The sequence below is a fragment of the Gymnodraco acuticeps genome, unplaced genomic scaffold, assembly GCF_902827175.1.
Source record: "Gymnodraco acuticeps unplaced genomic scaffold, fGymAcu1.1, whole genome shotgun sequence".
Classification (NCBI taxonomy): Eukaryota; Metazoa; Chordata; class Actinopteri; order Perciformes; family Bathydraconidae; genus Gymnodraco; species Gymnodraco acuticeps.
The window spans coordinates 465,001-492,500 of NW_022991991.1; the positions used below are offsets into that span (position 1 = coordinate 465,001).

Consider the following 27,500-nt stretch of genomic DNA (forward strand, 5'->3'; position numbering starts at 1 on the left):
GATTCTGAAGAGCTAGTTGTAAAGCATTTTAAAAAGCAGTAAAAAGACAAATGATTCTGTACCTTCATTTAAACTCCAAATAAAGTCTCTTTAACTGAAGAGTGGGTATGATTAAGAACTGAATGACAGCTTGCTAATAATACATATTGTACCTGATTAAACCATGCAGTCCTAGTTCTAAGCCATTCAAGACAAAAGTATTACCGGAAAGTGGTGGAAGTGTGTGTGTGTGTGTGTGTGTGTGTGTGTGTGTGTGTGTGTGTGTGTGTGTGTGTGTGTGTGTGTGTGTGTGTGTTTGTATGTGTGTCTGTGTGTGTTTGTATGTGTGTCTGTCTGTGTGTGTGTGTGTGTGTGTGTGTGTGTGTGTGTGTATGTGTGTGTTTGCCAAATTATCTGTGAACAAGCACAAGTGTAGCACCTGTCAGCGTGGAAACACTCAGGACTCTGAGGTGTGTGTGCACTAGGGGTGCAACAACTAATCGATTAAAATCGATTACCAAATTAGTTGCCGACTAATTCAGTCGTCGATTCGTTGGTGACGTCATCACGTGTGTTTTACGCGCCGTTAAGCTCCAACGTTATCGGTCTTTTTATCGGTACTGGATACATTTAAAAAATATATGTCATATGTATTATTGCTACACAAACATAATCTCGCAGTCTTAGTGTCGCCAACTCGTTTCTAATATGCAAAAAGACAAACAAATGCGTCTATGGTGTATTTTCGACCTTTCCAATCGAGACGAGATCTCTCTCCCCCGTCTGTGTGGGAAGGGGCGGGGCAGTTTACACACACGCAGCTGCTACATGCAGCAACACACGGCGGGGATGGCGGAGAGAAGCGCTCCAAGGTGTGGTTAAATGTTACCCGTCTCGATGTGGACAATGCTCGTTGCCAATAAGAGTTCAGCATGTGAGGGCGGTAACACGAGCAATGTGTCTAAACATTTAGCAAAAGTGCTCCACATTCAGACGGAGGAATGCACCGGGCTCGACTGTCTTTCTAGTAGCTCTGTAGCCCCATCCACGAGTAACGTTTCCACGTCAGGTGTTATGTATGCTAGCAGCAACACACGGAGTTAACTACATGATACAAACATGGGTTAATGATGAGAGGAAACTGAGTTATTTAGTTTGTTAAAGTTTCAACTATTCTGTTTACAGTTCTGTCATCAGATTATTTACGATTTGTTAAAACGTTGTTGTTTATAGTCGATTAATCGTTTAATTAATCGATAGATTAATCGATTATCAAATTAGTCGTTTGTTGCAGCCCTAGTGTGCACGTGTGTATATACAGGTTATTCCTAAATGTTTAGACTGAAATTTCAAGTCAAGCACCGACACACCCACACTATCAAAGACACACAGCCACACTATCAAAGACACACAGCCACAGTTTAGACCATTGGCCTTAGTCTACGATGTGGACCAAACCTGAGTCCATTCCCTGGGCTGACATCATTTACTAATCCCATCAATTCTCTTGTCATAGACTAAACCTCTGAGGGCGCAGTATATTGACTGGAAAGAGGATGTGTCCCTTTTCATGTGCCAGTGTAGAGGTTCAACATTTATTTTTTTACTTTTTACATTGGGTCGAGTGGATTGTGGGTAATTTGAGGTATTAGAGAAACTTTGGGTCATGACAATCCTATCATTTCCCAAATAATCCACCTTAACAGCTGTCCAATTGTACATTTTGTTCTACTCAAGGAGGAATTTTGGTCAATAAAGTCACTCAAAACTCAAATTAATTTACTCTTTGTACACAATAATATCCAACCTATTTTTCCATCCTTTATATCCCGCTACAGAGTTTGCTTTGAAGATTGTTTTTTCATGATGGTTTAGTAAAGTAGGACAACTTTGGAGAACTTTGGGATCATGTTTAATAACTTCAATAACTTTGGTTAAATCTACACTTAAGATTAAAGAAGAACTTAAACAATTATAACTTTGTTTCTTGAGGTTAAGGTCATGTTTCAGACATTAAACAAACCATTTTGCTCAATACAATTATTCCCGGAAATTGGGAACTGAATCCCATCACAATTACTATCACTATCTCGTCTCCCTTCATGTGATGAACATATTTGAGTAAACAAGAATACCTTCAAATCGTTTAGAGAATTTCCAAATGCACTGTTTGAAAGATACCTTTCATTGAAAGATACTTTCAAACAGTGCAAGTGCAAATTATGTGTTATTTATTTCATATACCAGTTTCTCAGGAAAACTGTTCAAGATGTATGCGGCTTTAAATGTAGGCTGGGGTGTTATTAAAAATAAATGACTCCAAGGCGTTAGTTACCATGACGGTCACATAGTGCCTTGTCTTTGAGCCCAGAACAGTGTGGGAGGAGATATTTCATACGGTGAGATCTCACCACATACCTCCCCCCTCTGTTATAGTCGTTGAAGCCAAAGACATCTTTTCTGACCTGCAAAGTTGCATCACTTACTTTACCTTATAATTACCTTATTCTAATATTGAGGCTGGCAGGTTGGCTGGATTTGTATGGAGTAAATGTGCGTTTTATGATGAGATTAAATAATTGAACATGCTCTTACTATAAAAAAAAGCAGCAGCATTAATATTTCCACATCCAAAGAGAGATTGACTGCAGATGCTGATATCTTTCTAATTAACACAATTACTGACAATGCATCAACAGCAAATGACGGGGAAAGTATCAGACAGATAACCAAACATCCCTCACCAGACAGAAGTCATGAGATTCAAATGTTGGTTCAATGATAACTGTAAACGTGCACTCTTTGCAAAAACATAAATCCCTGAGGACATGTGACGTGCAACAATGATGTACAGATGACTTGACTTATATGATCAAATATGCTAGGGACAGTATACCAAAAGCATCTTATTTCTGCTAACATATCTGACTGTTAGCTCACACAAAGCCATTTTAACAGTCCCATTCTCACCTGAATATGTTCCTGATATATTACTAGATGAATTCTTAGCCATCAAATGCAAGACAGGTGCATACATGAGGACTTCTACTATGGCTCGTATTAGATTTTCAAAGGAATAGAAAAGCCTAAATTTCAACCACTTAGTGACACAGATATGGCTGTTAAATGTGAGGGCAGCATTAAGCCAATGCTGTTACTCAGGCTTTAACTGCCAAGACGAAATGACATGTGTGCCACAGAGATTAAAATATGAGGTGTTTCATGATTCACACTTTAAAGAAAATGTGTAGCTTCCAAAAACGCATTTGAGTGTTGCTTTGGACAGAATACTGGGTGGCTTTTATCAACAATTCAATCAAAGCTAAAATTGAGTTTTGTTCTAACATTGGATATCTGCTTTTAAAGATGTATTTCCATGTTTTAATGGATACACATAATAAAAGATAATAAAGTATATTTTAACATTTCTTTTGATTAGGCCTTTTGTGTTTTGTACCTTATTACTATAGCATAAGTATTTCCCTAGAATGTAACTGTTCAATCATACCAATACTGGATATCCCACATCCATTTTTGTAGCCTTAGTCATAAGATGCATTTGGAAAACTACTGAAAACCAGGAAATGCGAGGTGAGATTCACAGTGAGGGGAGGAGTGGATGGGTTGATGTCTAGAAGTAAACATACAATACCCCACGCTCAGAGTTCTCCATGTGTGAATCTCTCTATCGGAGCAAGCGCAAAGCAGGTACAGGAAGGGGTGGAGCCAAAGACAGGAAACAGGAAGATAGAGAGAGACATTAAAGGGCATGAGACTCGAGTCAAAGAGGCTGTGATGAGAAAGCCTAGACATCTGTACACTGAGCATACTGAATCCAAATGGAGAGGTGCAGGAATGAGTCCTAGAACCTTAGTTAGCATTTTGCTAACTCCCTCGTCTCAAAGTCAACATTTTTGTGAAAGTGTTTTACGGTAGTAAATAGCCCACTGGTGGATTTACGAAGCTTCTATGTGTAAAAGAAAAAAGGTGGATCTGAACAAGTGACTAAATGTGACTACTAAACATCATCAGGCTGAACATCAGCCGCCGTTAGCTTAATGATGCTAAGCCAAGCGTCCGTGTTGTTTACATTAGCTTTTTACTTATGGCAATTGCATTTATGCTTCAACTAATATAAAGTGGTGTTCAGATTATCCTGCTTGCCAAAATGTATCATAAAATTGTGTTAACCACCCATTTTATTTTCTGCAACATTCGAGAATCCAATGGAACAAATCCATTTGCTTTTGGTCGAGGGAGCACTTGCGATGCTAACTTCGGGGTCGGCCTACAAAAATAGGTCATTAATGCACCACTCTTTTCAGAACTGACTCTTAAACACGGCAGCTCTCTTTTCTGTTGTGTTCTGCAGATATGGTAGACTTACTACAACATGTTGTTCTCAGGATGAATTCATGTTGGCACTAAATAACCTTCCTTGTATTATTTTCTGGAAAAGAACCAACGTCATGGCTGTCTGACACTGACAATAAACTGGAGGCGAAAACAGTTGTACTCTCATTCACAATCCCTTTTGTTAATCCTTCAACATGAATGTTATACACATACACACACATTGGTGTGTAGCCTATGTCTGGAAAACAATGAAAAATAATGATCTGTGAAGGGCTTAAGATGGGCAGAACGGATTTCATTTGATGTGAAAAGATCCGACCTGCCCCATATGGGTTGCAAAGCAGACTTTCTCTTGCAGAATACATAACAAAAGTGTGCCAGTGTGTGGGACTTTTTTAGGTTTTCATTAAGAGTGCTGATAAGTGATATGTCAACAGTTAAAGATTTGTCAAAGTGACAAACATGGATATTACAACAGGTACAATCTCCTGAGTTTCATGAGTGACATGAACAGTTTCTCAAAAATGGCCCCAGGAACGATTCGCAAAGAGTCAGGAGACACTGGAAACATTCATATAGAAGTGGACAGGAAGCCATATTTAGCAGAGGAATTTAATTTGACCCAATCAGTCTTTAAATCTGAACACATCCTGTTGTCACTCGTGTTGAGGAAATGTGCACTCAAACAGACTTCAAAGAGAAACCAGTGAATCTTTTATGCCAAAGTTATTCAAATATTGAGTTTAAGGAGCTTTTCTCTCTGCCAATTCAGTTGGAAAACACAATATTAAGTGTGCAACACTTGTTTGACTGATACTCATTCTTCTTTCAGAACAAACGAAGAACAGTTTTTATGTACTTGTACATTATGGTTTGATTAAAAAAATGGGAAAAACAACAGAATGAAACATATCAAAAGTAACCATGGGATGTTTGCTTATCATTGTACCCATTGCTGTTAAGATGTTGAGAGCCAGAGAAGGATGTGATTGGTGTACTGGAATGATGAGCCTGGAATCAATGGATGTATGATTTGGCAGCAAAGCAACGACAATTTGTGCAAAAAGTATTATTCTGTGAATGTGTTTACACTTGTTGAAACACAGTTTTGAAAAACAGTTGAGCTTCTTTATATTTGATCAATTTAAGCACTAAGTAAAAGCACACTTTCCCTTACACTACAAATGTGTTCAGCTGCGCAAACAGACTTATTTAGCCTTTTCCTTAACATCCTGTCCCTTTTGTTATTTTGTCAGGGAATAATGACAACATGTTCAGATATGGAGTCAGATTTGGGTCAATATTCTAGCGCGTAAAACAAGCTACTCACGAGCGGAAAATGTGCTTTTACACGCGCATAAAATGACCCTCGCGCGCAGATTAAACCCCTTGCGAGCGGCTCTGCGGGGGTTTAATGGGCGGAGCCACTGGACTTTGATTGACAGCTGCCAGGAAACCCGGGGTTGCCAGGTTTGATAAACTACCAAAAGCCGAGCAGTGACGGCAGCAAAATCTAGGTGCGTACAACAGACAGTAGCTAGCAGTTTTCGACGGACACAGCCCACTGAAAAATATATTGTTTTATATCAAATGAATGTATATTACATTACATTACATTGCATTTAGCTGACGCTTGTATCCAAAGCGACTTACAATAAGTACATTCGACCAGGAAGACACAACCTTGAAGAAAACAGAATCATATATATATATATATATATTAGCTGTACACTTTACGAATATAATCGTTTTTTATGGACAACTTTACCATTCAATCTCGTCCAACTGATTTTACTGCCGTCACTGCTCGGCTCTTGGCAGTTCAGGCATTTATCAAACCTGGCAACCCCGGGTTTCCTGGCAGCTGTCAATCAAAGTCCAGTGGCTCCGCCCCAAAGTGCCAGAAACTTTTCACGCGCGCGTAGACAGACTCCGCGAGGCTGACACTCCCGCGAGCAAGCAAGAGGGCTGTCTCTCTCGCGAGCGAGCGCAGAGCCGCTCGCGGGCGCAGAGCCGCTCGCGGGGGTTTAATCTGCGCGCGAGGGTCATTTTATGCGCGTGTAAAAGCACATTTTCCGCTCGTGAGTAGCTTGTTTTACGCGCGAGAATATTGACCCAAATCTGACTCCATATTCAGATCTTAGCTTCTACACTGAGACAAAAACAGCCTTCTGCATCTGTATTTGCCCACACATTTACTGTATATGCATCCTTATTTATACTTTAGCATGACATATTTACTGTTTAAGACCACTTGTTCTCAGTGTTCTAATGGTAATCATCTCACAAAACTACCCTGTATTACATGTTATGGCCCCTTTAAGCCAAGGTATCCTATTCTTTGTAGCAGTCAAGGACTTGTAGGAAAACAGTTATAGTCTTAGTAATGATTTGAATAAAATGTATGTGTTTTATTGTAAAGATATTCAGAACTGTTGTGAATATTTCTGGACCATTAGGAACTTTCTTGAAGTTTTAAGGACGCAGAAGAGACATCCATATTTGTGTGAGTGTTTGGCTGGGGGCAGTGTTTCCGTGTTTGCAATCACAGATCCATCTGGAGTTCTCCCCTTCTCAATATGTGTGTGTGTCCACGTGTGTAACAATCCATGCCTCTAACCATGTCAATATTGGATTCAAATGCCCAAGGAGGATTATCAGGCCATCAGCAAACACACACACACGTGCGCACACATACACACACGCAAACAAACTCCCTCACACACACACACACACACACACACACAGATGGTGATATTGTACTGACTTGCCATATGACAGTCACACTTTATATCCAACCATAAAAGCAGGGGCACAAAAATATCAATAGGCTACTTGGTGGAAAAACATACAGAAACCAAACAAACATATTTAATACAATGATGAAGCGATAGTCAAGATCACTAGTGTGTGTTTGAATATGTATTCATGTGTAGCTGTGTGTATGTTTAAATTGCCTTTGTGTGTTTGCATGCTCACTAACCCAAAATACAAATGTTGGTCTACAATCTAATCTTTGAAATATCTTTGTGTTATTCTGTGGTTTTACTGTTTCAACAGACGCATGATTGTGTGTGTGTGTGTGTGTGTGTGTGTGTGTGTGTGTGTGTGTGTGTGTGTGTGTGTGTGTGTGTGTGTGTGTGGCCTAGCATTACTATACTTGTGGGGACCTAAATCTGTTTACACAGTCAGGTGTGGGGACTCGCCTCCCTTATGGGGACAAAATGGAGGTCCCCATGAGGGGAATCATTAATTTTAGGGTGAAGACTTGGTTAGGTTTAGGGTTAGGTTAAGGGTAAGGGTTATGTGTTGGTTATAGTTAAGGTTAGGATAAGTCTCCAGAAAATGCATGTAAGTCAATGTAATGTCCCCTGAAGTGATGTATACATGGCATGTGTGTGTGTGTGTGTGTGTGTGTGTGTGTGTGTGTGTGTGTGTGTGTGTGTGTGTGTGTGTGTGTGTGTGTGTGTGTGTGGTGTGTGTGTGTGTGTGTGTGTGATTGGTGTGTATAGTACCCATCTTTGGTGTACTGTGTACTAATCCTTTGTCTAGCAGCACCAGTATCCTGTGGCAGGCCTGTTGCTCTCAGATAACATCCAATGTCCCTCTGTAGTCCCTATGTGTCATCATGATTCATCATGTCACAAGGGGCAGAGTTGTTGTGCCATTACCTCACAACTGACCAATCCCTTCCCGTGTATCTATCGTCGGCTAATCCAGGTTAGCATTCATTTCAATGTCCGTAACTTTAACCATCCTTTAGTCATTCCTTTGGACATTGAATTAAAATGATGTAATATACAAATAGATAACCTTCCTGAAGTGAAATTACAAAGAACTATAGTTGCTCTATTATGCAACTGTTCAGCTTGATATATGTTTTGTTTGCCTGTATTGTGACATGTCTCCTTGCTTTCATGTTCAAAAAGCTCTTTATTTGTCTCATAATGCCTGTGCCTTACCACCTATTGTTACCCTCTGTCTGAAACCAGAGACCAGTCTGCTCTTGTACTTTAATCAAAATCGCAATATTGACAAGTTCTAAATCCTAATTAACCAAATTAAGAATTGCGGTGCTGCAGAGACATCACCATCTGCAAATTGTATTAAACAGACTTAATACAACATCCTTGACCCATGATCATTTGTATACATCTTTCAAGGAAAATGTGATTACATTTTTGAATAGGATCATTCCTTCTCATATTAAGTAATATATTGTTATTTGCAATAGCTGTCAAATCATGCAGCCCTAGTTCACAGTGCTGATTGTCCCGGACTGGTCAAACACAAGTTTGGAGGCTGCTTGGATTGATAAGACTTTGACAAACACTATGTGTCATAGGCTTTGATATTATGACAAGGAAGAAGAAAGCTCTGGTAGTGTATTTGTGTTTCCTTGACTATCTGACACAGTGGGATAAAGTGTGTAAGTGAGCCTTTGTACACTCAGTTACTAGACCGAGCTATTAGGTTTTTAGACACACTGTAAATAATAATTGAAACATTGCCAGGCTGACCCCACCATGCTGGCCAGGGCCTCATAAATACCCAGAAGGCCTTTGGAGGTGGTTAGGGATTCATAATTCAGATATTTCCACACAAATGCACCTATAAAGCAATACAATGATCACTAATGTGAAAGGGCAGATGTCCAGCAGCATTAGATGTAAGACTCATACGGCTATACTTATCCTTTTTGTTTTGTTATTTTGCACGTTTGCCTGCATAACCTCATCTATGTGCTTTTTCTTTGAGATGTTTATTTCTAAGCTATTAAACCAAGTAGGTCGATCAAGGCTGAGTCTCTCTTTGACCTTCCATGAAAGCAGAATTAAAGCTTCAAATATAATACAATCACAAAACATGTCTGCAGGGTCTGCATTTTAAAGTGTTTTGATGAAAGGAAATAGAGGTTCAAGAAGTTCAAATAACATATTTTTCCATCAATTTGCAGTTGCAGAGACGTCACCTTTTCTCCATTACTTAGCGGAAGTCTGCTGCTCAGGCATAACACACACAGAGAAGAAGCAGCGAGTGTTTAGGGAGCTTCACTAACATTCATTATTCATCCATTCTCCTCTCAACCTTTTATGAAAAGTGTATCTTCTGGTGCCGGCTGTATGAGCCCTCGGGGCCACCTGGCTGTAGAAACATCGAATCCACATTAAGACTTCAGCAATGTCCGGCGTTATTCACTTTTACATTGCATCATTAGCGACACCCCCCTGGCTTTTCTTGAGAAACAAAGTCCATTTGGAACACATGTAACGGCGTTCTGAAAGATTAATTGGACAGTTGTGCGTGCTCACTTCACGACAACGTTTTGTCGCAGCATAGTTAATGGACTCTGAAAGGCATGTAAGACACTTTCAATTTAAAAAACACTTTTATTTGACTCGGACAACTGGCTTCAGTGTGTGGGATGAAATATAGATGACCTCGAAAGTGGTCTATGATATGGTAAACCTCCCACTGTCCGAATCTATTTGTCTGCATGACTTTTATCAGTTTTCTTTCTCTGAGCATCATTGTCTTCCTTACTTTTCTGGTCTCCATACTATCATCTTCAAGATTGGATATTTCCTTCTTGCAACTTACTTTTAATGTCATCATAATATATGTTTATCCTCAAGCTACAGTATGACCTTCTCTATATCTGCTTGGCTTTCTTTCTATCTGTCTTTTATACTTTCATAGATGCTGAATGTTTCTATTTGAATTGTACACGAACGTTCAGCCTAAATGATAGCCTGAGTTAGCTTGAGTTAATGATAACATCTGAGCAGCATCTCAACTGCTTCCTCGTCCTACTCTGGTGGTGGTTGCCCTCTAATTGGCATGTGTATGTATATTATGCCCTGTTATTCTGGTTAGCATGCAGTTAGCATATCCATTTGACCCTGAGGTTAACCAGCGCTGCTAAGTTTCATTTCTCATCATTTTCCGACATCATACATTTTCATACTTCCTGCCTTTCTTGCTTCTTCTCTCTTATATTATTACCAGCACCCTCTTCTGAAGTCTCTACCTATACCTAACTCCTTGCATTTTACAGCTCTCTGCTCTGTCAGTATCCTCCTGGTGTTTGGGATATAGCCGTGGCAGTTAGCCTCTGATTAGCATTGCTAACTGACCTTTTGCCCTTCCTGACTCTCCATCCTCCTTTTTGCTCACTTGAGATGGATGTAATGTTGTAGTCTGACTAGCAATAAGGTATGCGATAGTTTCCCTCACTGTAGTATTGGTCATGCATGGAGTATACATTATCTTGTTATCAAACATTATCCTGTGTTTGTTCAAACGGTGTATGAGTGATGATATGTATTTTAATGTTTACTATGTTTGTATATGTACATGTATGCGGAACTGCAGGACGGAGTCCAGAACACATTTCCTTACGGGGACAATAAAGTATATCGTACTGTATCGTATCTGTATCATGACAATGCAGCAGTGATCCAGCTTCTACCGCGATTACATTAATAATCTCACAATAAGCACTTCTAAATGTTAAAACGCAGATTTTACATTATCAAATGGCCATAAATGTTTGTGTAGTCTTTCTGAAACATGTTCCAAGTCCCCACCGTTTTTATTTGGATATTCGGTTCAATTAAAGACTCAGCATTCAACCCCTTGGGCAATCAGATCAAGAAATCCACATGCCTTCCATTTTGTTTTGTGGAGCATGTGCGCTTCAACTCCTTACATCACAAAGTGTGCTTATTACATTTGTTTTGCATTAGAAAATAAACAACTGTGCTTTCCTTCAATTTTGATTCCTCAGCAATGTGAACGTATAAACTGACACCCACAAGAATGACACAAACAAATCAAACATGTGATTCCTAGCAAATCAAAATGTATAAGCATTATGAAGGTGATGCAGAGAGGGATGGATGAAGTGATGTAGAGAATTAGAGAAAGTAAAGGAAGGCAGGTGATGGTGGCGAGCCAGTGTGCATGTGATCAAAGACTCAGAGCGCTGTGTGTCTGGGAACAAAGTTACATCACACATATTCCAAATATCTAAACCTCTAATATTGGCCTTTTTTTGGCTAAAAGGGTTGGAAAATATAAAGTACATACTTGACTTTTTCTCAATACTAATCGAAACGAAGGGTTTGTGTTGACTGACACTGCAATTCTCATTAAATCTGATTTATTAAATATTAAAATGATTTCACCTCCATATATATTGTCTCCCTTGTACATACATTTAAAATGAACCATGTTTCCCTCTGCATGCCTATCTGCTAATGCCTGCTCATTTCTACCTGCATATCAAATATGAGGACACCTAACATTTACATCTATCTGTCTGTCAATGTATTTGATCTTGTGGTTTAAAGATGTTACATTTAGCATTTTATTCACCGACAAATGACATTATACAATAGTAACTATAACAACATGACACATTGGTCATAAAGATCATTGGTAGCCTCTGTGAAAACATATTATATATATTTCAATATCCTCATTCTATTGGTAGAACTTGTTTTACTTAATTGTTTATATATTCATTTATTTAGTTTATATTATTAGTTATCAATGTATTTCCTTTTATTATATTTACTAAATGTGTCTTATGTCATTCTAACGGCCCGTCCACACAGCGGCGTGCGTTGAAGCTTGCCGGCGGGCGTGTCTGAAACTCGACCAACAACCAATCACATGAATCTCCCGCCCCTGACACACAAGCAGCGGTTTGATTGGCTAGAGCTTGTGCTGGCATATGATTCGATTGGCTGACGCTTCTGCCGAGGCTTCAAAAGTTGAACATTGCTCAACTTTTGCAGCGAGCCACGCCAGCAAAGCTCCGCTTCCCACAATGCAGTTCGGCGAAAAGTGACGTTGCCCCATTCAAAGTGAATGGTGAAGTTTTCAACGCACGCCGCTGTGTGGACGGGCCGTTACTGAGTGGGTTATATGTTGTTTAACCCTAACTCTATTTCATTTTTTTAATTAAATATCCTATTTCTGTTTGACTTGTGTTGTGTGCCAAATTGTTGAAGCACTTTGAAATACAGTATATCCTGTGTATGAAAAGTGCTATAAAGATTATTTCTTTATTTATATATTTATCCCTAGTACTATTATTAAAGCGCAAAGCAATAGAGACTACCAATTCTCTTGTCTTTGGGTTACGGGAATCTTTTATATAAAATGCTACGCATAACATCCTTAAGTGTTATGATATGTCCTGATGTCAGGTTGTCACCTACCTGCGTTTGAAGGCGAGGACGACCCCGAGGAGGATGATGATGAACATGAGGATCCCTGCGATCACTCCGGCCATTTTCACCGTGCTGTCCACCTGCTTCTCCGGCTCCATCGCATCCGAGTCCTGGGTAGATGCACCTACACATACACACAGCCCGTCACACACACACAAATACACACACATAGTCCCATTGGAATAGGAAACCATATTTGAAAAGCAGTCACAATAAATCAAGCACACAGAGGGGCATGGACACATAAACACAATACATGCACTAACACATATTCACACAGTCATACAGAACACACCGAAGATGGTAGCCATCCTTGATAAACACACACTCTCTTACAGACATGTTAGCCACAAACATACTGGACACATCTGATCCCAAGGTGAAGATACTCTATTTATACAAAGAGTCAAACACAACTTATAGACATCATGCAGATGGATGAACACATCAGGAACATGCTAAAAAAACATGTGAGTAGGAACAGAAGAGCTTAATTCAAAGAAGCAAGGTGACATCTAGTTTTCTCAAGTATTCTTTAAAGACTTTTGTATCCATTTTTGTGAATTTTTAATTTGATATCAAAATAGTTCATCTCAGTGACTGAAAGCTTTACATCCTTGAACATGATGGGAAATCACATCCTGAGGATATTAAAGCCCCTGTCACACTGTCCCGAAATTGACACCCGATGGACACACGAATATGGAATTGTGAATTTCGCACGAAGATGGCCCCGAACCACACACAAAGGCAACATTTACATTACATTTAAGACATACAACTGCAATGAAAGTACCAAAAACAATTATGTTACAGTACTATGATACTGTACTGATATCTTCAGACTTTGTTCTTTACTTTATCCGTCGTTATATGTAGAAAATATTACGTTTTCTCCGTAATGTTGTTTCCATAACAACAACAACTTCCTGTCAACTGTCCTTCAAAATAATATATTATATCCTTTTTAGTTGCACAGAACAGAAATTGGGTTATTTACATAATATGTTTACATGATTTTGTTGTGCAATAAAACAACCCGATGGACACACGATAAAGGAAATGTTCAAATTCGGCTGTGATCGTAGCAACATCGGGCCATTCGTGAGGGCATCTTAAGCCATCGTATGACCGCCGGTGGAGTTTCTCAGGCTCCGGCAGCAACTTCGTGAGCGGAAACTTCGTAAGGTACTCGTGAGGGCATCTTGTCAAATCGTGTCATCTTCGTGTTATCATCGGTGCATTCACCCTCACTCTGATCGTGGTGAATGCCCGATGGCACCGATGATAACAAGATGCCCTCACGATGGCCTTACGAAGGGCAACATTTACACACAAATTCAACACGAAAATGAACCTTCGCAAGGTCCTTCGGCAATTTTTTGGCATGCCAAAGATTTTGCCACCGCTCACGAAGTTGCTGCCGGAGCCTGAGAAACTCCACCGGCGGTCATACGAAGGCTTAAGATGCCCTCACGAATGGCCCGATGTTGCTACGATCACAGCCGAATTTGAACATTTCCTTTATCGTGTGTCCATCGGGTTGTTTTATTGCACAACAAAATCATGTAAACATATTATGTAAATAACCCAATTTGTGTTCTGTGAAACTAAAAAGGATATAATATATTATTTTGAAGGACAATTGACAGGAAGTTGTTGTTGTTATGGAAACAACATTACGGAGAAAACGTAATATTTTCTACATATAACGACGGATAAAGTAAAGAACAAAGTCTGAATATATCAGTACAGTATCATAGTACTGTAACATAATTGTTTTTGGTACTTTCATTGCAGTTGTATGTCTTAAATGTAATGTAAATGTTGCCTTCGTGTGTGGTTCAGGGCCATCTTCGTGCGAAATTCACAATTCCATATTTGTGTGTCCATCGGGTGTCAATTTCGGGACAGTGTGACAGGGCCTTTACGAAGTTGCCGCTCACGAAGTTGCTGCCGGAGCCTGAGAAACTCCACCGGCGGTCATACGATGGCTTAAGATGCCCTCACGAATGGCCCGATGTTGCTACGATCACAGCCGAATTTGAACATTTCCTTTATCGTGTGTCCATCGGGTGTCAATTTCGGGACAGTGTGACAGGGGCTTTAAGACTGACAGTGCAATGCAGCCATACATCGGTTTCAAAATAAATACAAATGCCCTAAAAACGTCAGCACTTATTTCATTCCTTGGACCCAAAAATGGATGTGAATCTACAAAAGATAATGAAAAAAAATGCCTTACTTGGAAATTAAGCAATCAGTCCATAAAGTAAAGGACTTAAGAGATAAAGAGATAGAATATGCGGAAAGAAGAGAAATAAGATTGCCAACAATGTTCATGCTACAAGGGTTTTTGTTGGTTTTTACAAACATTGCACAAATGTAGAAGGTATACAAAGACGGTTTAAACTCCACACATGCACATTGAACATTGAACAGGGTGAACGCACAGTGGATATGTAACAACACTTGCAAGGAGAATGTGAGGCTGGTGTGCAGTGTGGATTTATCAGAAGGACAATATGTATTCAAGCAGGTTTGAGTGGTGCTTCCACTGTATGGGTGGGTGTAAAGGCTGTCAATAGACTACATGAGAGGAGGTGAAGCCATTGAAGGAGTAAGGAAGGGGGAGAAAGATGTGTGACCTCTGAATGCAGAGAGGGGAACTGCTCTGCTTGCTGCTTAGTATTCCTCATTTTTAAAACTTGACTGAAGTGCTTTTTTGTAAGTTATTTCAAATGATTAGTTTACAAAGGGATCGGATTTGAACCCTGCGTCCCCCACAGCAGGGACTGGGCCTCAGTTCATGTCCTGCCAGCTGTACGAAGTGAGCTATATGGCCGCCTGATAAGTTAATACTTAATTTTTTTCTAACTACGTTTTTTTTGTTGGCAAATGGTCATTTCATAATTCTTTAATTTGTAACGTTGGCATATGTTTTTACTAATCTACTATTTACAACGCATTTATTGCGAGTTGAGTCACTGTATCTTCAAATAATAGTACAATTAATGATGGTAATTGAGCCATGAATGAATTAACTTTAATTGAGCCATGAATGAGCCATGAATGAATGAATGAATTAATGAATGAATGAATGAATGAATGAATTAATTAATTAATGAATTAACTTTCATCATTGGGCCATGGCCCAATGATGAAAGTCCTTGCATTCGCAGCATTACAAACTTGGCGTATGTGACATGTTTCCCGGGGAAGATCTCAAGCTGTGCACAGTTTTTTAGACAGCAGTGGTTGGTCCATTAAAAGTTCAGGGGAGCCAATGCAACTATATTCAACTCACATTGTATGAAGCGACGTTATGTTTTTGTTTTGCGAGTAACGAGTTACTACTGCTGAACAAACAAAGATCGACTGATGTATGAGATTTCAACAACACAGAATCCTTCGCAATCATCGAGTATGATAATGCATGGAAACTAATACTTCAGGAACATCTAAGTTAACCAACAGAAGAACACTTAAATATTGAACGTTTTCAGAGCGATTTGTAAGAGATGTACACATAAGCTGTACAGGCGCTGCAGTCTCATTCACAAACACCCTGCAGTCAAATAACAAAGCTACAACAAACAACTCCCTACTACACCCCTTGTTTAAAGGCCACTTGTGTCTTCAGAAGGTTGCATCATATAGCAACCCTAGTCATAGTTAAGATTTCTACAAGATGTGTTGCTCTTCAGAAGAAAGAAAGAAAAATCAGACTATTTACAAAACTGCTGCCCTTTTTGGGACGATGAATCACACGACTTTTATGAACCCAAGATACAAACGTAAAGTATTAGGGAGGGAGGGGAGCGCCAAGATAAAGTCAAAATATGAGTAAAGTAAGAAAATAGAAACGGGCACCAAAAGGAGGCAGAGGCAACATATAAATATTGAACCCAGAAAGGTTTGGAACGAAAGAAAAGGGGATGAGTAGGAGTGAAAAAGAAGGACTGAGTGAATCATGTACACTGAAGACTGATCAAATAAAATATGAAAACACCTGACATGCCAGAGAAAATGAGAAAGAATAAGAAGAGAAACCCTCAAGCTCAAGACCCTGATCCTTCAAATAAATGCACCTGTTCTCTCTCAGACATGCACCAGGCAACCTCTTGTTAAACCTTGATATACAAAGACAGCTGATTAATAGAGTAATACGGCTGCGTGGGGGTTCTGTTTAATCCCCTGTCTCTCTCTTTGCCCCCTCTGCAATAACAACACAAGGTTGGCAGTTGAATCCACTGAGCTAACGGCTTCAACAGCTAACCTTGGCACGCTCAGTCAAAGTTGCCGCAGTCCTCAAAGGCTGTTTTCACGAGATGTTCCTTTAAAAAAATCTGAACACATTCAACGTCTTTGCAACCCTATCACGGACAGCGTCCCCCGTCTGGAAGCTGCTATTATCTCTGAAATAAATAATACAATATATACAGTATGTCACTCACTCCTTCCTACGCTTTAGAGAGAAAACACACTCTTTTCAATGGAAATTAGACATCATAGACATTTTAATAGTGAAGATTAGAATTAAGTGCTGTACTTTTTGAAACCTCAACAAAGTGCATATCCTGCAGGTATATTCAATTGTTCTTGAATGTTTTATTTCTACTTTGGAAGAGACAAATATGACTCTTGGTTAAGTGTTTAGGAGGAGCAGCGATATCTCAAAGCTGAGTATATACTAATTTGTTGGTGCAGAAATGTGTTAGGCTACAAAAAGGATTTTAATGCATTGCATTGAGTAGGTAGCATAGTTTCTAGCTTGATTGAAAGACATTGTAGATGTAAGGTCAGTCTTTCTATTACCACTGTAATCCTACCAAGTGTTCAGAACCTGATACTGACCTTGACTCTACTTGTTTCAGAAGCAAATGCCACTCCAAGCCAAAGAAGAAAAAAAAACGAAGGTCAAGCAAAAATAAGCTTAGAGCAGCTATTATAGTCGTACTTTATCAATTGGTGTTGAAAAAGCAAAGTGGTTGTCTGTCTGTATCGGGCATAATTCAATGCGATTTTGCATTTTTTGTTCTTGTGTTTAAACATGTTGATTATTTTAAGTTAATTTATTTAGTTTTAGCTGCTGTATCAATATAGTATTTTTGATGTACATCTCATTTAATACATATTTACAAAGATATTGAAGTGGCCTGTTTTTAGTCAATCAGCCATGACATAAGTGTAAGTGCCTCCATTACAGCTATCAGAATATAACCTATTACCCACTTTCTGAAAGCCCCTGTAATCAGCCGAGGTGTATAGCAGTGCAAACTTCAGGTCGCCTGTATCTGTCAAGCACATTACTGTAACATGAGAGCCCCGAGTGATCATGCGAGAGTCCAGTTCATACATTTCCCTGCAGTCTATGCCCTGATAATCACCCACAGGTGTATTAAACCTCAATTTCCCTCCTGAGTGATCCACAATATGTATCACCTGACACCTTACAGTGTGACCCCGTTTGTTCACACTTCACCGGCCCACATGCTGATTGGGTTCAACAGTTCATGATGTAACAGTGGAGAACCCCATCTGGTGACGGGTTCAGCTCCATTTAATACTGTGATTGGCCGGCTCAGGAACCCCTCAGCAAATCAGACAAACAGTGACAAGGTTCTGACCGGTGCAGAGGGGGAGTGATCTAATGCGCCTGCGTCCATTACAAGGGGGTAAAAGTTGAGACGAAGCAAATGGTCGCAGCAAAATAGGATTGATCGACAACTGGCACAAACACAATATGGAGGACACCGTGGCCTCGTTTATTGTTGTATAGTCGCTGTCAGCTAACAGCTGGCTCTTAAGTGTGTACAATTTATAGATCCATATTGCTGTCTTGTTACTGGTACAGGTGGCAGGGGGATTATTTTCTTGGCACATATCAGGACTCAAAAAAGATAGAAAGTTGGAACAGTAGGAGGCTTATACCTTTATAATATGTTTGGCCATGTGAATGTCTTTATTTAGTGTCAAATGGAAATTAATAACCGGATGTTGCTTTATCGTGTCATACATTTTCAGATTAATTTGACCCTTACTAAGGTATAGTATCTGATACCTCACCACATAGTGTTGTTTTGGGTTGGTAAAAATTACAAATTAATCAGTCAAATTACAGCAAAATCGCATCCATGATGTAGAGCAGGGGTTCCCAAAGTGGGGGTCGCAAGATGATTATTACAAATACATTTAAATTTAAATTTAAAATTAAAAAAGTATTATTATTTTTTATTATTATTATTATCCAGTGTTTCCCACATCATTTGATTCTATTTGTAGGGGCACCACACCGCTACCCCCCCCCCCCCCCCATGCAAATGAGCCTTAGTCTCATTAAATATGCGCATATTTTAATACATTTCAGGAACACAATTCTGAACATTGGATAAAGTCAGATTTGAAATTCTTGTTTCATTTTGTAGTCATATTAGAAAAATGTTTTTACAGAAGGGATATTGGATATCTCTTTTTATCATTTAATCAGAAAATACTGTCAACAGCTCTAAAATATCAAATGTTGCCATGTGTTTAGGTATACTGTAACATGTTATATAATTCAGGCCATGAATGATATATGAACAAACCCTTCTGTAAAAACCTTGATAATATTGATAGGAATATAACTGGAAGGTTTGGTGAATGTACGTGCTACTGAAGTGGACATTTCTCACTCAGAATATGAGAAACAACTCATTTTGAGAAAACGACCTTTAAAGATTGCAGTGAGGCGCTAGCTAAACCCTCCTGTTCTTTGGATGACAGCTTGCGCATCGACGCACTCCGTGAAGGTATTTCATGTTCGGGGTCATTTGTTTTTTGTATAACCTTGCTTCGTGCAAGTGACAATTGTTGTCGTCTTCTCTGTGAACGTTTCTTTCGCTGTTCTTTTGCCATTTTGAGATTAAAATTTCCGGCAAAAGCTAAACCAAGAATTGTTTTAGCACACCACGTGATGCATCTGAATGAATCATGTTGTCAGAAATTGACACCAGCCATTGAGATTTCGTTTTTTGATTTAAGACCCCTTTGTACTTTCACGATTGGTTGCTGATACAAAGGAAATGACCATATTTGGATCAGATGAGATTGTGCAGGAGAGACGGAGCTTTCGAACGATACCTCTGATTACAGGAGGCACTTTAACACCGCAGTACTTTTCCCACTTTAGTTCCGATATAGTTCCAAAATGTTGCGTTCCAAAAAAATCCGGAAATACAATTAGTTCATGAGAACCTTTTCACCCCCTTTTCCATCCCTGCTAGAGAGCAGGGACTTTCGTGGGAGAAAAAGGTTCCTATTTCTGATTGGCTGGGCGGATTGCAAACCACGCCCCGTAAAACTCCAAATAAGTTTTGTGAAGCCGCCATTTTATTATCCTTGCATTAGCATTATTAGCATTAGCATTAGCCCAGCGCATAAACGCAGAAAGACTACATTATGGCAACACAAAAGAAAACATGGGAGTGGTGGAGATGAGGAGGTGTCGGCGTTCTGGCGATTTACTCGGAAGGCTTCAGTAGAAGCTGCTGGGCAACATATTCTCACTCCCAACTCGGCCTATGTTGACGTTATGTCAGGGTCCCTGTCGTCAATTTCCAACGCAAGGGGGGGCCCTTTAGCGTCGAGTTTCAACTATCAGGGAGTCCCATTGACTTGCATAGATCTCCCTGAACGTTGGTAATAGACGAGTTGAGATCGCGGCGAAATGCTCTCCGCAGATCCATTCTCACAGCGTTTATCAACCTTTTTCTTACTCAATATCAAGCCACACTTATTGTTTTTACTTCTTTATTTTAATTGAATAATGTCGGACTTTTGTTGCCGTCAGTTAGGGGGAGAGTAGATGCTCAGAATACTGAAATCTGTATTGTTTCATTGTTTTTTCCTTCTAATTTTGTATTCTTTTCTAAACCACACACTGTTATTTACTCAACAATAAGACACAATTATCCTTGTGTTTATTTATTTGTTTGATTGTATAATGTCTGACTTTTGGAGTCCGTCAGGACCGAGGGTCGGAGCAGCTCATAGTAGTTGCTTAAGAGAATTTTACACCCGGAAGTAAGTATTCTCTCCGCTTTTCTCAAACCCCGTGATTAGTCCTCAAGCTCTGTGATTGGATGTTTGGGATATGGTGTTTATGTGATGGGAAATCCGAAAAAAAATTGTTTAAATAAAATAATTAGGGCTGTCAGTCGATTAAAATAGTTAATCGCGATTAATCGCACATTTTCTATCTGTTCTAAATGTACCATAGATGGATATTTTTCAAGTTTTTAATACTCTTATCAACATATGAGTGGATAAATATGCTTTATGCAAATGTTTGTTTATCATCATTTGATCAATGGCAAATATTCTCATGAATATTAAACACAACAACCTCTGAACATTACAAATATTCGCCTCAATTCAACCTGGAACCTCTCTCATACAATAATACAATACAAAGTGTGTGTGTGTGTGTGTGTGTGTGTGTGTGTGTGTGTGTGTGTGTGTGTGTGTGTGTGTGTGTGTGTGTGTGTGTGTGTGTGTGTGTGTGTGTGTGTGTGTGGAGAGAGATACTGAGCTATGTGCAACTCAAGGCATATGCTCGAACGGGAGCTGCCTGGACGCTGCAATCATGTTGCGCGCACTATCTGTATGGGCTCAGAACAGTCTCATAATACACACATGCGCACAGAAGGATTCACACTTGTATTTCATGATCCGCAAAAGGATTCACACTTGTATTTCCGGATCCACACTTGTGTTTTTCAATGCACACACAAATGTATTCCGTTTCATATACATGTAAATAAAATCCAAATACAGAAAAAAGTTTTACATGTGTATTTTTGATCCTCACATATTTGTTTTCCGTTTAAAACCTCTGCACCTGCAAACACAAACAGCTTTCTGTGCACGGATCGCTGTGCATTCGTGTGTGGGTTTTTTGAGACTCCTCTGTAATTATTTCTATCTATAGCCAATCAGATGTCTCCTCAATTCTAAGCCAATCACATGAACGCAAGAAATCTACCCTCGTGGGGGCGCGCTCATGTGATTGGCTTAGAATTAAGGAGACATCTGATTGGCTATAGATAGAAAAAATTACAAGTACGAATCGGCTGACCGTCAGGGGAGTCTCAAAAAACCCACACACGAATGCAAAGCGATCCGTGCACAGAAAGCGGTTTGTGTTTGCAGCTTCAGGGGATTTAAACAGGAAACTAATAAGTGAGGATCAAAAATACATATGTAAAACTTTTTTCTGTATTTGGATTTTATTTACATGTATATGAAACGGAATACATTTGTGTGTGCATTGAAAAACACAAGTATGGATCCGGAAATACAAGTTTGAATCCTTCTGTGTGCATGTGTGTATTATGAGACTGTTCTGAGCCCATATATCCGTGCTGAGTGTGCTGACTTTTCGTACAATGTCCAACTGTCTGGCTTCCTGCATAAAGTCAAGTGCTCGGCGAAATGTCGCTCCTCTGTTTTCATTGAAACAGCTCCTTATATCAGTTAGCACAGCTAGCTAGCACCATATGCTAACAACAACAATACACGTAAGGTGTGCCCGTTCTCTCTCGCTCGCGCCACACATACACACACCCTCCCGGTCCTCCCGATGGCCAGTCGGTGCCTGCCGGTGAGCGTGGAAGTGTGTAGACCACATGTGGTATTTTAAACTTGATGCGCTCTGAAACTACGGGGCGGCCGAGGACAAAAAATACACATGCGTTAATCGCGTTAAAAAAAATGGTGGCGTTAATTTTTTAAACGCGTTATTAACGCGTTAACTTGACAGCCCTAAAAATAATACTTTATTCCGAGTGTGCTTGCTTTTCTCTTAGGAGGTCATCACATAACGGCATTGTAATACACGGTTCGGCTGCATTAAATATTACACATCTGCAGTAGTTCTTTATTTATAGAGCCCTGATGAGAAGACTTCTGGACAAACAGGAAGAAGTGCCGCCGCAACTGAATATGTGACGTGGATCATAAATATATCAGCAATTACACAACATCTTCAATTTCTCTTCACAATATACGTCTCCTTGCAGTATCAATACTAATTCGGCTGACTTTTATATTTGATCCAATCGGTATATTGGTATATTTACACCATAACGGTGCACAGCTGATAGAAAGGGACACCTTGTGGTTAAAGCACGTTATTGAATTGTATTATTTGTATTATTAGATAATAGGAGACACAGACAGACAAACTAATAAGGCTTTATTTAAACATTAAAGAATACTTTAGGTTAAGGTCTTCTTTTGAATAAGAAAAAAGCTTTGGGGGTATAAATATTAAGCCTGACAAAGTACTAATATATTGCTTTCCTGCAATGTTAACTACTGCATGTTTAAGCACTTATTTTAACTGATATTATACATATGTATTATACTCTTATAAGATGTATGTAGATAGTATAAGTAATGTGCAGAATATGACAGTTTAATGCTGGAGGTATACACACATATTGATAGATGTCTTGTAATGCACTGTTGAGGAACCTGCGACCCAAGTTGTTTATCTCCGGCCTTGTCAGGTATTGAACAATCAATAAATAAAGAACACAGAATTATTAAATATAAAACACAGAATTTGTGTGATTATACTAAATGATTTACAAATAAACACCACTGCATATTTACAACTGTTACACATGCTGATGTAACGCAAATGTTTCCAACTTGGGATCAATAAAGTATATCTTATCTTATCTTAAGATGATCGATGGCTACTGCCATATTTGCAAAATGTGCCTCTGAACCTTGACAAGTGCATGTTTCAGGCTTATCAATTAATGTAATGTAATGTAATGTAATGTAATGTTATCAATGAACAACAGGAGGGGTCACAAACATAAGACCAGCTGTTAAATAAAGCTCTTCTGACCTTAGCTGGCATGTGTGTATATATATTAATGCTGCCCATTATGGGCACAAGCAATTTTCACCCATTTATTAATTATATGTTTTAAATTTGAGTGTTTCCTATCCCCTAAACCTCCAGGGATGTACACAGTTTAATACTGGCCACTTCTTATTATGGGAAATACGAAAATGTCTTTTAGAACTACAACTCCCAGTAGAGACGTGCCATAGAACATGTTGCGAAACACACAATAGCCAGCATGTGTAGTTCTGGGGACGGGGTGGGGGAGGGGGGACGCGGTGGACCCGTTCAAATCCAGTTTTGGACAGTCTGCCGTGGTTCCATCCCATTTCAAAGTGCTGTTCGACGCTCGGCGTAACCCTCAGAGCACACTCTCCAATCACAGAGCTTGAGGACTATCACGGGGTTGTCAAGCGAAGCGGAGAGAATACTTACTTCCCGGTGTAATATTCTCTAAAGCAAATGAGCTGCTCCGACCCTCGGTCCTGACAGACTCCAACTTGTGTTTATTAATCAAACAAATAAATAAACACAAGGATAATTGTGTGTTATTGTTGAGTAAATAACAGTGTGTGGTTTAGAAAATAATACAACATTAGAAGGAAAAAACGATGAAACAATACAGATTTCTGTCTTCTGAGCCCTGTACTCTCCCCCTAACTGACAGCAACAAAAGCTTGAGAACTAAAGAGTTCTCATGAACTAAGTTCTGATGAACCTTTGTGGGAAAGTACTGCGGTGTGAAAGCGCCTATGGTGCAAACAGCGGTCGCGGTACTTTATGTTACATTACAGCTAAATGTGTATTTTGTACATTTTCCTTCCAAAAGCCTGAAAGAAAATGTTATGGAATCGAAATAGCACAAAATATCAAAATTGACCAGTGCATGAAAAATGATGTTTTTGCCTTAATGAGTGAGACACACCGGAGTTGAGGATCTGTGGAGTTTGTATGTCGATGTATGGGAAACATTGTTATTTGTAGAATAGGAAGAATACCCAGATGGGTTGCTCTCCAGTATTGGCCAAAGAAAAAGACGCTTGGAAGCAGATTGCAATTACACATAGTACACAAATTAAAGTTCTTAGTTTTTAACATGATATATTTCCAGGTCTAGGGTCTTAGTATGGTTTCAGCTTTGTCTAATTCAAATTGTTATGTCCTATCTAAAAATAAACATGAATTTACCTGGTGCCTTAAATTATATATATATTATGTCTAATGAAAGAGCTTGTTTTAATTGTTTTATTAAGTGTCAGTAGTTGACATTAGCTGACAGCAACAGCGTTCTATGATGTGACGTGTTGATAAGACTGAAAACATCAAACATTGGAACTTATCATAGAAATGTATTCAGTCATTTTTCATTTCTCTAGTGATCAAAAAGTCCTCATAATTACCTGAGATCATACTCTGTATGTGTCACAAGATGAAAAGGTATTTGTCAACACTCGCTCTTATAACCTTATAATTGGCAATGTCGCCATGGGAATCTATTTATGTAGCCAGAAACATTAAGATGATGGAGAATAATATGGTTTTAAAATGCAATATATTGCCTGAAGTCCAGGCGACCTCTGGGTAATTTGGGAACCATCAGTTCCATTTGAACTTTTTCACTGTAAAAATCATTTTATTACTTTGAAATATCACTAGGTATTCATTCCATCCAAATACAACTGTTGTGAAAAAAAAATAAAACATACTCTGTTATCCTCTTCGCCCCACGGACCCGAAATCGCGTCATTTGCAGGAAACGACGTCTAAGGAACCTTAATATTTAATAAACTATTATTATATATTTTATAATTTATATGGATATATTTTATATCCATATAACGGGAAAAAACTCATTTAACTGATCTTTTTCATTTATTTAAAAAAACAAAACACAATGCTAACAGTGAGCCTCTGAATTAGCCCCGAGCGAAAGATTCTAACCTATTACTGCACCGAAAATCACTCCTAGCTCCCTTATTACTTATCCTAGCTCCACATCCAACACATTGTTTATGATCGTAAAGACACAGAATCTAACGGTGCCCACCTCAACACTGAAAGATACAAACTCGCGAGGTTATCAACAAAAACATATATCAAAACAAGTGGCGCTAGGTACTAACATGAGCTAGGCTTACCTTCCTCTTTGTCTGGTCTAAAATGGCATTACAACGATAAAAACGATGATGTAGTTAATCCATAGGTTAATATCCAATGGGACTGTGTCCCCTTTGAAATGTTCTGATAATCTATAAGCAATAAAACTGCAATTCCGTTATCTGCTGTCCGCTCTGTGCTCCGTGCGCTTTGAAATCAAATCAAAATGTGTTTACCTCAATTCTTTGGCGTTTCTGCATTGCCCGGCTCTTTCGTTCTTTCGGTTGTTTTTTGTACTCAAATATGGAGGGGACGGCTCCGGGTTTCAGCCTCCGATGTACTTTAAATGCTTCTCCACCAACAGACTTGACGATGGCAGGATCAACATCGTATGCATCAGACGCGAAGTGGTCAGAGCACAACTTGCTCCATTTTGTCGGCTGCCAGCCAACACGATTCACTAAAATAATCCAGTTTCGGCAGATGATTTTGTCTTGGGGAAATGAATGAAAAATTCTCCCAGATCCCGCACCGTTCGTACATCCGAAAGCACAACAATAACCCATGTTTTGCGTGATTTCGCAGATATAATTCAGAGTTTTCTGCACCAGTCATGAGCGAAAAACACCGCTGACATGTGAAGTTACAGCGCACGAGACTGCCGAGTCGGGATATTTGGCCCAGAGACTGTTTGGCCACAATGACGTCACGCGCGCGGAGGCTGCTGGGAATGACATGTCAGAAATTCAGACGGCTTTGGGTCGAGTTTTGGATCAATAAAAAGCTTTTTTTCGGGTGTATTATCTCGATTTAAATTAAATAAAAAATACAGGCAGTCTTAAAAACAACATTTCTATAAAAATGTAGCATATTTGGAAGCTTTGCATTTGACCTTTAATAAAGATACGCGTAAGGTAGGAAGGGAATGGAAAGAAGAGTGTCTTAAATTCTTCATTTTTCATGGAAAATCATCCCAGGAGAAGAACATGAAATATCGATCGGAGAGGTAAAACTGCTCTGACTGTCTCTGTAGACAGCAGCATTCACAACCACTTGGCCTCGCAATATTAGGCTGTCCTACCAGGGGAAAACTGCAGGCATGAACACAAATGCAGTTACTGGTGGCTACAGGGAATATAAACACACTAGCTCTTCAATAAAGTGGCACGTACTACTGCAATGCTACACAATACATGCTTACCTTCTAAAAATTGTACATTAGTTTATCCTTAAAAATGTTCAGTTACAAGGATAGCATCATAGAAAGCAACACACTCCATTTGGTCCCAAGGTCTATATTGAACCGTCAATACACAAAGAGATGAAGTGTGTTTGAACACATGTCTTTATTCTGGAAGTCCTTTTGATTCAGAGCTGCTGAGGCTGGAGTTTTTATTAATTATGTTTCATACCTTGTGTTTTTTTTCTATTCATTCTATATATTTTACATCACTCCTGAACAAATAAGCCTTCCTAAGGAGTAAGTATTGAATTTTTCTATTTGAAAACGGTTACTTTAAGAGGGTTATTTTGTGAGCAGGAAGGATTTTGCATAAATCTTAAAACTTTGAGAGAAAATGCAATATGTTGTGTTGGAGTATAATAATGTGCTCTTACTTTGTTATGCCTAACAAAGAGCTGCAGTACAGCATAGAAAGAGCAAGTGCATTTATTCCCAACATGTCTTGTGTTCCTGAATGAACACAAGCTGTGTGGGTATGTATTTGGGCACTTGGGTAATATGCTTTTTATTTATACATTTCTCTGCAGGTTTATTTTACTTGGAACACATGATAGAATTACCAGGGAGGTATTATGGGTAAAACCAGAGATATTAACAACATAATCTCATCCAAAGAGAGAGAAGATTGATTCTGCTAGCTACCAACGCACTGCAGCAGACCCCAATGGCATATTAA

The 27,500-nt window shown here is 39.2% G+C and overlaps 1 protein-coding gene across 19 annotated transcripts in view; it reads right to left on the reverse strand.

The window, feature by feature from the left end:
• The window catches only part of ptprt (protein tyrosine phosphatase receptor type T), a 397,778-nt gene that overhangs the window by 110,336 nt on the left and 259,942 nt on the right, over positions 1-27,500 (reverse strand). For 11 of the 19 annotated variants that reach the window (XM_034201120.1, XM_034201117.1, XM_034201116.1 and 8 more), the window contains one exon: positions 12,567-12,702. In XM_034201120.1, coding sequence (XP_034057011.1) covers positions 12,567-12,702 — 136 coding nt within the window. Of the gene's footprint in view, positions 1-3,631; positions 3,665-12,566; positions 12,703-27,500 lie in introns of all 19 variants that reach the window. The other 8 variants (XM_034201114.1, XM_034201107.1, XM_034201118.1 and 5 more) reach the window with 1 other exon arrangement.